Genomic DNA, 13,961 nt, shown 5'->3' on the forward strand with positions numbered 1-13,961 from the left:
TAAATAAAATAGAAATGTATTATGCTATCGCTAGATATATATGAAATTTTTTATTAGAGTGGTAATGACTCGTGGCTAAATAACCAAATAAGAAACATAAAAAATATATTCTTATGATGACCTATTTTGTTTTATTCTTATATTTTATATATTTTTTAAAAATATATTATATATAGTATAGTGTGTGACTCCATAATAAATGCAAACAACTAAGCTACAATCATAAATCCTTCTAACTGGTTCAAGATGCGCATATTAGAGAACACCTATTTTAAATAAGCAGAGTTACAGGGTGATGCTTGTGCTGATTACAGGACAGTTACTCTGAATTAAAGGGGATGCCAGGCGGGGGACTGGATACAGATGGATGGATGGATCTAAGAATATGTAGGGCTTCGGGGAGGAGCGCTCCCTCAAAAGCGAGTGGCAGTGCAGTGTAATGTAGCAGTCCAGCCTGAGCGGAGCAGCGATCAAACAGGGCGCAGCATCAGGGATTCAAGGAACTGCAACTACAGGAAGAGACACTAGGAGGCCCGAGCAAGGCAGGTAGGATGCTATAAACTGTGCAACATGTGAATATAAATACATCCTCTTATCGCTATCTGTTGTGCTGAACGTGTTAATTGCGGCATTAATAAGTGATGTGTAATAGGCTGCTATGGCCACACAGGATTTTATCCTCCCGATGACATTCAACTTTTATATCAGTGTTGATGCTGAAATACATCGTGAAGTCTGGTAGATTCGCCTGTGTTTGAATTTTCATTTGTAGTGAGCTATTGGGCCCATATATTCGTATACATTCATACAAAAAGTTTTCTTTCTCGGTGGATCATTAGAGATGTGCTAGAAGCCTACGTGTTTATAGTGTGATGATGTCAGCTCCAGAACAGGGTAGGCTATATACAGAAAATTAAAAGGCAAGTTGTCACATAAGCTCTAAAACCATTCAAAGCTAATCCCCCATTATTTCTGTATCATAGCCAATACACAGACTGTGCATGCTTGTGATATAATTATTCTTTGCTTTAATTTCATTATAATAATTCAGCTGTCAGTTTCCAACTGCAATAGCATTGACTGAAATCAAGAGGGCTTAATTACAGGACATGCAATGACCTGTTGCCCCACCCAGTAGCTTCATATGGAACATAGTATTTATGACTGTGTGGGGGGCCACTGTGCTTCACCCCAAAAGTAAACTTCAAAACTGGCTGGGCCGCACTCATCACATGTGTCAGCCCAACCGCCCTTTAATATATGGGAGACATGGGAGACTCCCAGTCCTGAACCTTGCATTACTGCCAGGATCCACCCCAGATGTGGTTAAGGCACCCAGAAGAGTTAGGGTGGCTCCATGCAGTGTGACCGTTTTGGCTTGTAAATGGGATCACTTTGCAGGAATACAGCAAAATTTATCAGTTCTGTCAGGGAATGATATGTATTTGTGTATTTTTGATGAACAGCTGTGGGCAGTGAGCTAGTTTTATACAGTAGTCGTGGATTCGAGTGAAGAAGTGAACATTGTAGTGATAAAACCAAAGGTTTCAAACAATTGCCCTCTGTCATTCACATTATTGTCATGACATATTTACTGGCATATAACTTACTGTACTAATGTTACTGCTACTATGATGTCAATATCAACTATTAACACAAGAAATACTTCTTCTACTACCATCACTGCTGCTACTGCTAATCCGTGGTAGAAAGTAACATTTAGTCAAGCACTCCACGTAGGCACAGTCTTGACATACTGTATGTGCACTTCACTGATTTCCATTTCATGTTACTTTATGCGAGTACTTCAATACGTTTCAGAGTCAAACATTCTCTTTTTTGCTCCAGTACATTTAGTTGACAGCTATGTATGAATACTAGTTATTTTGGTGATGAAGAGTTTACGTAGATAACATATGATGCATTTGTATAATGTGATGCATTGTTTTAGACAAAACTTATTTACAGTGTGAAGTAATTCAATTTAGCTCCAGCTGAGCCACTTGCAACAATTAAATATCACTTACACATTAATGCATCAACATCAAAAATCCAATAATATAATATACAGTAATATAACACCCAGGGGTCATTTCTCTATATAACAAATACTTTTACTTTTTTTACTTTCAGTACTTTTTTCTACTACTATTCCTACTTTTATTTAAGTAAAGGTACTTAAGTAAATGATCTGAATATTTCTTCCACCACTGGTACTATTTCTAGCACTAATAATAATCAAATAATCAAATCAAATTATACATTGAGGATATATTTAGATTTTTTATTACCAAATGTGGGGAAACAAAACTAAAACTGAAACATGCTGTATTGCAAAACTTTCTGTTTCAAGGCTTTCTTTACAGTAAGTACATGTACAGCATATATAGTCAACTCCTCCCCGTAGTGTCATCAGTTCCTAGAGGGCTGGGCCACCTCGGATGTGACTTATTTTTATCCTTCCCTTTGATGAAGACAATCCACATGCTGCCAAGAAGAAAATGAGTGGACAGCTACAGTAGCATGTTATTATGAAGGCCCCAAAATGGAGTCAAAGCCTTGGTTCCCCTGGAGTAAAATACAGCCTTCACAGCAACTGGGTGGCTTCTCTTGAAATAGCTTGGGTGAGTGGAGGCAGCCAAGTTATCCATTACAGTCTGTGACCATGTGGAATAGGTTTTTCTGCCAGTTTTCCATCACCACCAATCCCTTTAGAGAGCTGGGTGCACTGGCTGGTGGGAAAACAGTGTGTAGTGTACACTGGGGAGGAGGGGGACTGGTGGAAAACTGATGGAGGCACTCTGCTGACCTCCCTTGTACAGTACACATAGTACAGTCTCACAGTGAACACTGGAAAATAAGTACCTAATATCTCTTTTGTATTGAATGTCACACTGATCTGTCACAGTATACGCACAAATACAAGAAAATATAAAACATAACAACTTTTGTTGTAGGTTTTTTAAGGGAAAAATCCACCACAAAACAGAATTAACTTTGTGCCTTGCTAACAGTTTTGGACAACAACAACTACTTTCTCAATAAACTGAAAACTAGATCAAGACCTCCATTACCAGAAAAACAACATCATTGGTGATTTATACAGAAACTTAAAATAAGTGACCTCTTTTGGCCATGTGAACAATGACCGTTGTCTCAAAAGTAAGGTGACACAAAGACCACTGCACTCATACCTTCCTCCACCAACAGTTGTTTTCTCTGAAGCTTCATATTTCAGTAACTTTAACCAAGTAAGCATGAACATTCATCACCTTCTTTACCTGGTAAATAGTTTGACAAAACAATCCCAACTCTAGCTAGTCCACCTGCAAGCTTTTTCTGAGCTTTCCACTAGATCACGTAGTCCTCTTGTCCATGTTGGCTTAAAATGCTTCTTCATGCCAACATGGATGGAAAGTCCAGCAGATTTATTTCCAAGACAACTGACCAAACTCCATCTGCTGATGAAGACTTTGTGATGTGGTTGAAAGCTCTGTAAAAGTGAGTGGACCTTGAGTCAGGATCAATTTGTCAAACTTAAAGGTATCCTGTGGCGTTTTCCTGTAAACAAACAAAAGTTGTGTTTACATTTTCTTTTACTCACCAAAACTCATTGCATGTATACTTGTGATCCAACAAATGTCTTAAATCCATTTCCTGCCTCATAAAACATTTGCAAAACTTTCTTTTTAAAGTATTTTAAATCCAGCTTTGTTTACATCTATGTTTACTAGCTTGCAGTCTCCTTCTTCTCTGCCTTTGCTGGCATATAGCTGTGTTTCGTGGCGCATTACAGCCACCTGTAAGACTGTGTATTGTGTTGCCTGCGTGCAAATGTGCATGCATGTAAGCACGAGGCAAACAAAATGGGGATGCACTCAAAAAAAGTGCTCCATGGATCTACTAGAGGTCACAAACTCCATGGGGAACCTTTAATAAAGATTTTTTTCAACCGTGGTCATTATCTTTATCTAACCTTATTGATATAGTTGGTTATAATGAAACAAACCTTAGGTGGCAGATTGGAAAAGGCTCATATAAAGCCTCATATGATCCATTTTTAAGTAGTTTGGAAGGCACTGCCAATAGGGGCGCCAAATCAGAAAACGCTCATATAGGTCATTGTGGACGGCAATGACAAACAACCTATTTTGTCTTTTAGGTTTGAGGACTTATTGGATACTTTTTCATTTTTTTCCATTTTTCCATCCAAATGAGTTGTGTTAGTCAGAAAATTTCCCCATATGCCAGTTCAATCACTACTGGTGCTTTCATAGTTGTCCAGGAGGCAGAGCTGCAGTCCTGCACACTTCTCTGTGTTTCCATTAGAGCAGTTACCCACCCAAAACCACATAGAAACTGTGTCTGCCACCTGACCACTTAAATGAATTAGACCACTTAAATGAGTTAAATCTAAAGTAAAGAGAAGAGGAGTTTTTCATAAATATCTTATACAAATGAACACCACCACTGCAATAGTACAACAAAATAGGAGAATGTGGACTCTTAAACATTAGATATCTGTGATCAAAAGCCATATCAATAAACGATCCAATCTCAGATCATCATATTGATTTATTTTGTCTTACTGAAACCTGGCTATGTCATAAAGAATATGTTAGCTTAAATAAATCCACTCTTCCCAGTCATATTAATACTCACATTCCTCGAGATACCAGCCAAGGAGGTGGAGTTGCAGCCATTTTAAACTCAAGCCTAATCATCAACCCTAGACCTAAACTTAATTATAACTCAATTCAAAAGCCTTGTTCTTAGTCTGTCACACCCAACATGGAAAACTTTTTTGGCCAATTCTATTTATTATAGTGTACCATCCTTCTGGCCCACACTCTGAATTTTTATCTGAATTCTCAGAGTTTATCAAACTTAGTCCTTAGTACAGATAAAGTAATTATAGTAGGTGACTTTAATATTCATGTGGATGTCGATAATGATAGCCATAGCACTGTGTTTATCTTATTATTAGACTCAATTGGCGTGTAAATAAACCCACTTAGCATCTTAACTTCCATGTCTAAATACTACAGAGGCCTCTTATGCTGACTTTAGTCCCTCACAAATTGATCATCTTGTTGATAGTTCTGCAGGCTCACTGTGAATGACACTCGACTCCATCACCCCTTTAAAAAAGAAGATAAAACAAAACAAAATAGTATAACTCCCAAACCCGCAAATTAAAGCAAATACCGTGAAAATTTGAAAGGATATGGTGTTCCAAACTGAAAGAATCTCGCTTGGTCTGGCAAGATAGTCTTAAAACATGAAGGAAGGCCCTCTGTGACGCCAGAGCTGCCTATTACTCATCATTAATAGAGGAAAATAAGAACAGCCCCAGGTTCCTTTTCAGCACTTTGGCCAGGCTGACAAAGAGTCATAACTCTATTGATCCATGTATCCCTATAGTTCTCAGTAGTAACGATTTCATGAGCTTCTTTAATGATAAAATTCTAACTATTAGAGACAAAAGTCATCACCTCCTGCTGTTAGCAGGTATAGATTTCTCCTCAGAAACAAGAATCTCAGAAACAGCTGTTAAACCTAATATATATTTAGACAGTTTTTCTCCAATCGACCTTCCTGAACTAACTTCAATGATTTCTTCATCTAAATCATCAACCTGTCTCTTAGACCCCATCCCAACTAGGCTGCTTAAGGAAGTTTTACCCTTTGTTAGTACTTCTTTACTAGATATGATCAATCTGTCTTTATTAACAGGCTATGTACCACAGTCCTTTAAAGTAGCTGTAATTAAACCTCTTCTTTAAAAACCTACTCTTGATTCAGGCGTTTTAGCCAACAATAGATCTACATCTAACCTTCTCTTTATCCCTAAGCAAGAAGTCCGCAATGAATTGTGTGACTTTCTACATATCAAGAGTTTATTTGAGGATTTTCAGTCAGGATTTAGAGTGCATCATAGCACAGAGATAGCACTGGTGAAAGTTACAAATGACCTCCTTATTGCATCGGACAAAGGACTTCTCTCTGTACTTGTTAGATCTTAGTTCTGCATTTGACACCATTGACCATCACATCCCATTACATAGACTGGAACATTTATTTGGCATTAAAGGAACTGCATTAAGCAGGTTTAAGTCCTATTTATCAGATCAATTTCAGTTTGCACACGTTAACGATGAATCCTCCATGCACGCAAAAGTTAGACATGGAGTTCCACAAGGTTCTGTGCTTGGACCAGTACTATTCACTATATGCTTCCTTTAGGTAATATTATTAGGAAACACTCCATAAATCTTCATTGTTATGCAGATGATACCCAATTATATTTATCAATGAAGCCAGATGAATCCAATCAGTTAACTAAATTCCAAGCATGCCTTAAGGACATTAATCTTTGACTAGGATATGTCCTTTAACTCACACATAAAACAAATTTCAAAGGACTGCCTTTTTTCACCTACGTAATATTGCAAAAATCAGGCACATCCTGTCTCAAAAAGATGCCAAAAAACTAGTCCACACTTATAGTTATACTTATTATAAGGCTGCCCTAACAAGTCTCTAAAAACTCTCCAGCTGGTCCAGAATGCTGCTGCATGTGTACTGACAAAAACTAGGAAAAGAGATCATATTTCTCCCATTTTAGTTTCTCTGCACTGGCTTCCTGTAAAATCCAGAATAGAATTTCAAATCCATCTCCTCACCTTCAAAGTCCGTAATGGTAAGGTACCATAATATCTTAAAGAGCCCATAGTACCCTATTACCCCACTAGAACACTGCACGCCCAGAATGCAGGCTTAATTGTGGTTCCTAGAATCTCCAAAAGTAGAATTGGAGGCAGAGCCTTCAGCTATCAGACTCATCTCCTGTGGAACCATCTTCCAGTTTTGGTCCAGGGGGCAGACACCCTCTCTACGTTCAAGAGTAGGCTTAAAACTTTCTTTTTTGATAAAGCTTATAGTTAGGGCTGTCTCAGGCTTACCTTGGACCAGCCCGTAGTTATACTGCTATAGTCCTAGACTGCCAGGAGACTTCCCATGATGCACTGAGCTCCTCTCTCTTCCTCTCCATCTCCATCTGCATTCATGTACCATTAATGCATGTTACTAACTTGGCATCTTTCCCATAGCTTTTGTGCTTTCTCATCACATAGGTTCCATGGACTGTTGTAGCAGACCCTGTGCTGCTGTGGTCCTGCTTGACGTCCGCGCCTGCTATTATTATTATTAGTCATATGTCTATTATTATTAATGTTATTAATGTTGTTGCTGTGCTTCTCTGTGTCTCTCTCTCCTGGCTCCCCCTCCCTCTTTCTCTCTCAACTCAACCGGTAAAGGCAGATGGCCGCCCACCTAGAGCCCGGTTCTGCTCAAGGTTTCTTCCCGTTAAAGGGGAGTTTTTCCTTGCCAATGTCGCCAAGTGCTTGCTCATGCAGGAATGTTCGGTCTCTGTAAATTAAAGAGTATGGTCTAGACCTGCTCTATATGAAAAGTGCCCTGAGATAACTTCTGTTGTGATATATAAATATATATACAAATATAAATAAAATTGACTTGAAATGAGTTGTGGTCAGAAAATTTCCCCATATCCCAGTTCAGTCACTACTGGTGCTTTCATAGTGTTTCATTAATCACCATCTATAAAGCTGCAACAGTATTTGACTCTAGAAATATAATAACCACAGACTGTGTACCTGCTGTTCATCTTGCAGTTAGTTGAGCTGTTCAATATTAGAGAAATAAATTATGTGAATTCTAATTTTATCACAAAAAACAAAAGAATGTTTATAGGGATCCCACCTTGCAGTACAACTAACCACAGAGATGTAACATCATCGCACTAACAACAGAAAGAACATGGCATTGTAATTAGCTTATATTGTTTGCCTGCTCTTGTTGATCTTATTTGCCATCTTGGTCAGTATTACTATACCTTATGACCCCTTAAATTCTGTCAGACTTTATCATCTGTAGCCATCCATCAGTTACATAACAGAGGGTGAATCTGCTATGGCAGAGGGTATTCTACGAGAAGCCTTTCTGAGCTGTAATAATATTTTCCCAAAAATTGATCCTGAGGAACATGATACTTTCAGCAGCTCTCTTGAATCCAACCTCTATTTCTATCCCATCTTTTGTCCTAATTCCAGATTTTCCTACAAGTAAACATGCCAGTCTGTATGCATCCCAGATGACAGTTATTGTGATGTATTTCAGTGCTAATAGCAATATCCTCGAGTCCATTAATGGGGCTCTTAAAGGAAGTAGAAGCCTAAATGTGAAAGAATGAAAATGGCCATTACTATAGTGCTCTCTTAAATCATTAACTGAAAAGAGCTCAAGAACAAACATTGTGCGAGCTCATCTCCAACTTCTTCTTCTATCTTCTGAGTGTCATTACTAATCATTCATCTCTGGCTTCCAGCAATCTGCAGTATATTACCTAATTTACTTTTATTTTATCTAGTTGTTATATTTATATTTTAGTTTATCTTTCTCAGCTGATGGAGTTGCTTTTCCAACATAGTCATTAAAGTGCTCAGAAAAATGGGAATTCTACTAATCCCATGGGCAAACTCCATCTGCAAAGATTGTGTTGCACAATATGATAAAAAAGCCCTAGAAGAGCAGGAACTTTCAATTACGTTTAGTTTAGTTTAGTTTAGTTTTTAGGTTAGTTGCTTTTGCATTCACACAGTTTGTAACTTTTACGATGAGTGTGCAAATTCCTCCGATGCATAAGATAATGAACAGACTGTATAGCAGCAGACTGTTGAGGACAAACTCAAAAAAACCAAAGCAGTGTGGGAGGAAAGACTTAGGGAGGCCCAAAATAAGATTCTGACTGAACATCCAAACAGAAAATTGTTATAGTGGTTCTGGTGAATGTCCAGGGAAAGGAAAATACAGCACACAGCATTAACTCATAGAGCCACATCTAGTCTAGCTGGCTGTTATAAACTCAAAAATAGCTTTTCAGTCTGGACATTTCAGCAAGAACATTGCATCAATAAAAGCTCAGTCTCATGCTTTGCTAATCCCTGGGATGAGGAAGATTGGAAACAAAAGTAAACAAGAGTTCATCTTTTCCCTGTTTCTCATCGCAATAACTTGACATTCTTAATACAAACAAGCAGTTCCTGTTTACTTATGTGCTTTTCTATCTTGTGTAAATGACAAGTGTAGTACTTGTGCTTTCCAAACCAAATAGTGTGTCAGTTTCCAACCTTTTGTTTTCTCTCATGGCAGTCAAAAAGCCTCAACCCAGAGGAACCGTGTGCCTGTGGATGGACAGTGCAGGCACCCATGGCATCACAGGAGCTTGTGGATACGAGAGACTCTGCCACTCATAATCTGAACCCAGGAATGGAGGGCGGTGCTGTGCCCAGCACCGGGAAAACCTGTCCTGTCCACACCCCAGGTGGAGAGGATACAAAGCGGGGATTTCGGAAAGGCATAGGGAGGCATAATGACTACGTGAAGATATCTGTGCCAGAGTCCAAGGTCAGTCGTCTGCCCATGGAATGGTGGAAGACACTGATTGCCTTCTTTTATGCTGGTTTTAATTTGGTCCTGACAACAGTTGTCATCACAATAGTCCACGAGAGGGTCCCACCCAAAGAAAGCAGCCCTCCCCTTCCTGATAAATTTTTTGACTATATTGACAGGGTCAAGTGGGCATTTACAGTGACAGAAATCAATGGCATGGTTCTGCTGGTCATTTGGATTATCCAGTTGTTCTTCTTCAGATACAAGTAAGGCTGTTTTGCACTACCTATTGTACAAGTTGTGTTTTCTCCAGCTTAATGTGGTGTCAGCAGAGTACTGTATTTAAAAAAGAGGAAAATTTAATTTCACTACATAATAAGTTGTATAAGCTACAGTATTTTTGTTCTATGAAATAGTTTTCTGTTTTGTGGTTATGTGTTGCAATTTGTCTATGCCCTGCATGTCTCTTTCCGCTGCTCAGAAAACGCACCAACATTATAGCCTGTTGAGGCAGCCATTATGATGAAATTGTATTTACAGTATGTCTTCTCTACAATGGAGGTCTACCTCTATAACTGTTCAACATGAGTAGTCTAGAAAGCAGTATTACAATGCAAGACAAATCACCAACAAGATTTTTTAACACTGTTACAGCATTTTAGGGATGACTTCTCATTGCCATTTTGCAGTAATAAAACTCCAATTTGACAACACGTTGACTCATCACACTGTGCAAGACAGTCCTCATGCTTCAGTATTTTGTATATTTAAGTAGATGGGTGTTTGCAGTACTATTACATAATCAGGGCACAACAACATTTCTGCATTCATTCCATTGTGGCTCTCACATTTTCCATTTACAGGTCAATAGCGAGCAGGCGGTTCTTCTTCCTCATTGGCACTCTGTACTTGTACCGCTGTGTTACTATGTACATCACCACCCTGCCTGTACCTGGCATGCACATGACTTGTGCTCCTAAGGTGAGTAGCACGCTAAAATCAGGGCGGGCATCAGCTGTCATTGCTCAGCCGTGTACTCTTATGCACCCTCTGGGACTCATTTTGTACAGCCACGCAAGAGAGGCAGCTATAAAAAAGCCATTTTGACTTTTTACTGCCTCCGGACACCGACAATATTGAGGTGCATCAGTGTTTGATCAAAAACATGCGCTCCTGGCAGCTGTTTGTTGGGTTGTGTTGTGCAGAAAGATCAGAGACTGGACAATTTAATAGTTGTTCCCAAAAATTTTAAATGTTTTGGACACAGTATATTAAAACTTTTCTACTTGTAAGAGGTGAGTTATCAGTAATTTGAGCAGCATGTATAGGAGAACAAGATTTGGTTATGTCAAGTGGTTAATACCTGTTAAATCTTAGTTTTTCCTCCTTCCATTCCTCTTTTAATTTTAACTGTACCTCTATGCTCTCACAAGTTGCTACCAATCTGATGTTTTTCTATATATCCCTAATTGCATCCACTATGTGCTTTCTATCAGCTGCATGGAGACTCCCAGGCAAAAATCCAGCGAATTCTGCGACTGATTTCAGGTGGAGGTCTGTCCATTACAAACTCCCATCTCATGTGTGGAGACTTTCTCTACAGTGGACACACTGTGATGCTCACCCTCACTTATCTGTTCATCAAGGAATGTGAGTATTCAAAGCAACACTCTTGTGTGTTTGCTTTTATGGAATAATTCATGTGAATATCCCATGAATAATATATGAATGATATTGTCTGTTTCCATTCTCATCCCATATGGTTCACATCATTGTATTATACAGCTACAAATGGACCTTCAAGAGACTGCTAGTAAACAAAATAACTGACATGTGATGCCACTATTACTGTTTTACTTTTACATTCAAATATTCAAAGTTTGGCAAAATGTATTTGTTATATATCTTGTAAAGCTGAATATTGCTGTATATATGCTGGATATATGGTGCAGTTGGCAAAAAACCCCAAAAAAACAGAGTACATATATGGGAGAATTGGCTAAAAAAAAATACGAAGTACATATTAAAAAAGTTTTTCAAAATGCAAAAACATTTGGTTTGGATGAGATTTACAAGCAGACATTGCAGTGTTTTAGTTTCCACTATTACAGATAAGATTTTTGCTATAGGCATGTTTGTCTGTGTTTTGCAGGAAATCCTTCTGTTCCTGTCACATTTTATTGAAATGCCACTGACAACATTTTTCTTGACAGTGGAAACATGGAACAACAGACTACGAATGGATGTTGTCATAAATATCGTCAACACTCTTGTCTCTCCTTCTCTCTCTCAAGACTCGCCACGGTCGTTTTGGTGGTACCATCTGATGTGCTGGCTGCTGAGTGCCGTGGGTGTGGTGTGCATCCTGGTGGCACATGAACACTACAGTGTGGATGTGGTCGTGGCCTATTTTATCACCTCCCGACTATTCTGGTGGTACCATACCATGGCCAACTTACAGGTCTGAACACAGAGCTGGACCCTCAGTGGCTGTGTGTGTGTGTGTGTGTGTGTGTGTGTGTGTGTGTGTGTGTGTGTGTGTGTGTGTTTGTGTGTGTGTGTGTGTGTGTGTGTGTGTTAGAGTGAAAGAGAGCAAATGAAAGCGTTCAGAGCTAAACCACCACTTTCACTGAACCTTGCTACACTTAAATTATTATGCATGGCAGACTTTACTGTTTGTCTGATGAAACATGGCTGTATTTTGTTCAAGGAGTTTACATCAGGTGCAATTTATTACAGTTTATATTTAAAGGAAATGGTCTATATATTACATATGATTATATACTTATAGTAAGTACATCTATTTTTGGACTGTGTGTCAGAACTTTCTGGATGTCATTCCCATGAACAGTCACTATGGCTTTTCAAAATGCTGAATTACTCCCTCTACTGGCCAAAGTGTAAACAGTTGATATGAGGTGGTACCACCTCATATCAACTGTTCGTTAAATTATCTTTCAAGTTACATTAAAGTCAAGTCAAGTCAAGTCAGTTTTATATATGCAGCCCAACATAGCAAATCACAAATTTGCCTCAAATAATCTGTTCACCAATCCACCACAATTTCGTAATGAAGATGACCAATGAAGTTAAAACAAGTGAAAAATCACAACATTGGCCACTGTTTTCAGTGCAGATATGATCATGTATGAGGATATATTCAGTATATATATATACAGAATTGTCCCCACCACGAAAGACAACACCATCATATTTTGAAAACCATAGTCTATTTAATGTAATTTTTTAATATACTGTTTGTCTGCGAGAAATGCATCTCACTATCAGCATAAATGATTAGATGTTCTTTTTTTTCCTTCTCTGATGTAACTCTTGATAACTTTTATTCTCGTGCAGACTCTGAAATGCTCACCCAACAACTACCTCACTAACACCTGGTGGAACCCTCTGTTCAACTTCCTGGAGAAGAACGTCCAAACCGCGGTGCCGTGCTCATACAGCTGGCCCATCACCTGGCCTCCTGCCTGTCTTAAGAACCCCTGTAAGAAGTACTCCATGGTACAGAGCACACGAGAGGAGTGAGTGGACCCTGATAACCCAAGCAGTGTTGCTTGATAATCCGCTGAAGTGGTATTCATTCAGTCAATCTTTCTTGGACAGGAATTTAATGGAACCAGATGCATTGCTATAAAAGAAATGTTTCAACAAAAATGTATCTACAAGGATAATCATATTGTCTCTGTGTGTTCTTTGCCACTGTAATTTATTTATGAGATAAAGTCCTGAAGAGTTGTCATTGTTTTTGTAAATGATACCTGTGTCAGCTCCTAGTAAATGTCAGACAAAATCCATTTGTAGCAACTGACTTGCAGGTTTGTCACACAGTATTTGCAAGACTTGATTTTGGATCTGCTTCTGTAACCCCCTCATACTGTATTTGATGACGGGGTTTACCTCAATATCAGTGTACTCAAGTCACAAGGTGCCTTAGTGTGTTAAATGTCCGTAGGTCTACCAAAAATGCCTTTATGAGTCTTGGTGTATTTTTTTTCTATTATTTTTTTTGATTATTATTAATTTTGTATTATTTTAGTACTCTTAAGTGTGTATATCCTAGCTGTAGTCTCAACATTGTACTATTGTATTAAAATGTAACCATACTAAGACTTAAGTGTGTTTTTTGCTTACATTAAATCATCAAAGTTGATCATTATGCTATATACCACAGTTTTATTTACAGTTTTAGGACAGTTTTACATTCAATGGATCGCCTCCTCAACCTTGCAGAATTTCTATTTCGCACAAGATGCAAGAAATATATATTTTTCTGGAAAACCCTTGTGGAAGCCTAATGTTTATCTATGTATTAATGTGATATCACCCACATTAAGGACAACAATGCATAGAGCTGCGCATAGATCAGCATTTCATATGTACAGTATAGCCCTGACATTTCATTATAAACTTGACAAATCTATTGCTGAAGTTGGATTAAATATTTAATACTGTCTCTTCTGTCTTCTGTCCTA

The 13,961-nt window shown here is 38.4% G+C and overlaps 1 protein-coding gene across 1 annotated transcript; it reads left to right on the forward strand.

Annotated features, from left to right (window-relative positions):
* Nucleotides 1-339: 339 nt before the first annotated feature.
* On the forward strand, nt 340-13,598 carry sgms2a (sphingomyelin synthase 2a). The gene is made up of 6 exons (XM_067584834.1): nt 340-546; nt 9,232-9,737; nt 10,335-10,452; nt 10,968-11,121; nt 11,766-11,932; nt 12,829-13,598. The coding sequence occupies exons 2-6, from the start codon at nt 9,289-9,291 to the stop codon at nt 13,012-13,014; spliced, it is 1,074 nt and encodes a 357-aa protein (XP_067440935.1). The 5' UTR covers nt 340-546; nt 9,232-9,288; the 3' UTR covers nt 13,015-13,598.
* The last annotated feature ends 363 nt before the right edge of the window (nt 13,599-13,961 follow it).

The sequence above is a fragment of the Thunnus thynnus genome, chromosome 3, assembly GCF_963924715.1.
Source record: "Thunnus thynnus chromosome 3, fThuThy2.1, whole genome shotgun sequence".
Classification (NCBI taxonomy): Eukaryota; Metazoa; Chordata; class Actinopteri; order Scombriformes; family Scombridae; genus Thunnus; species Thunnus thynnus.

Coding starts and splice junctions, on each gene's coding strand:
- sgms2a (XM_067584834.1), top strand. CDS start 9,289: ATGGCATCACAGGAGCTTGTGGATACGAGAGACTCTGCCACTCATAAT. Junction 9,738..10,334: donor TTGTTCTTCTTCAGATACAA/GTAAGGCTGTTT, acceptor TTCCATTTACAG/GTCAATAGCGAGCAGGCGGT. Junction 11,122..11,765: donor TTATCTGTTCATCAAGGAAT/GTGAGTATTCAA, acceptor CTCTCTCTCAAG/ACTCGCCACGGTCGTTTTGG.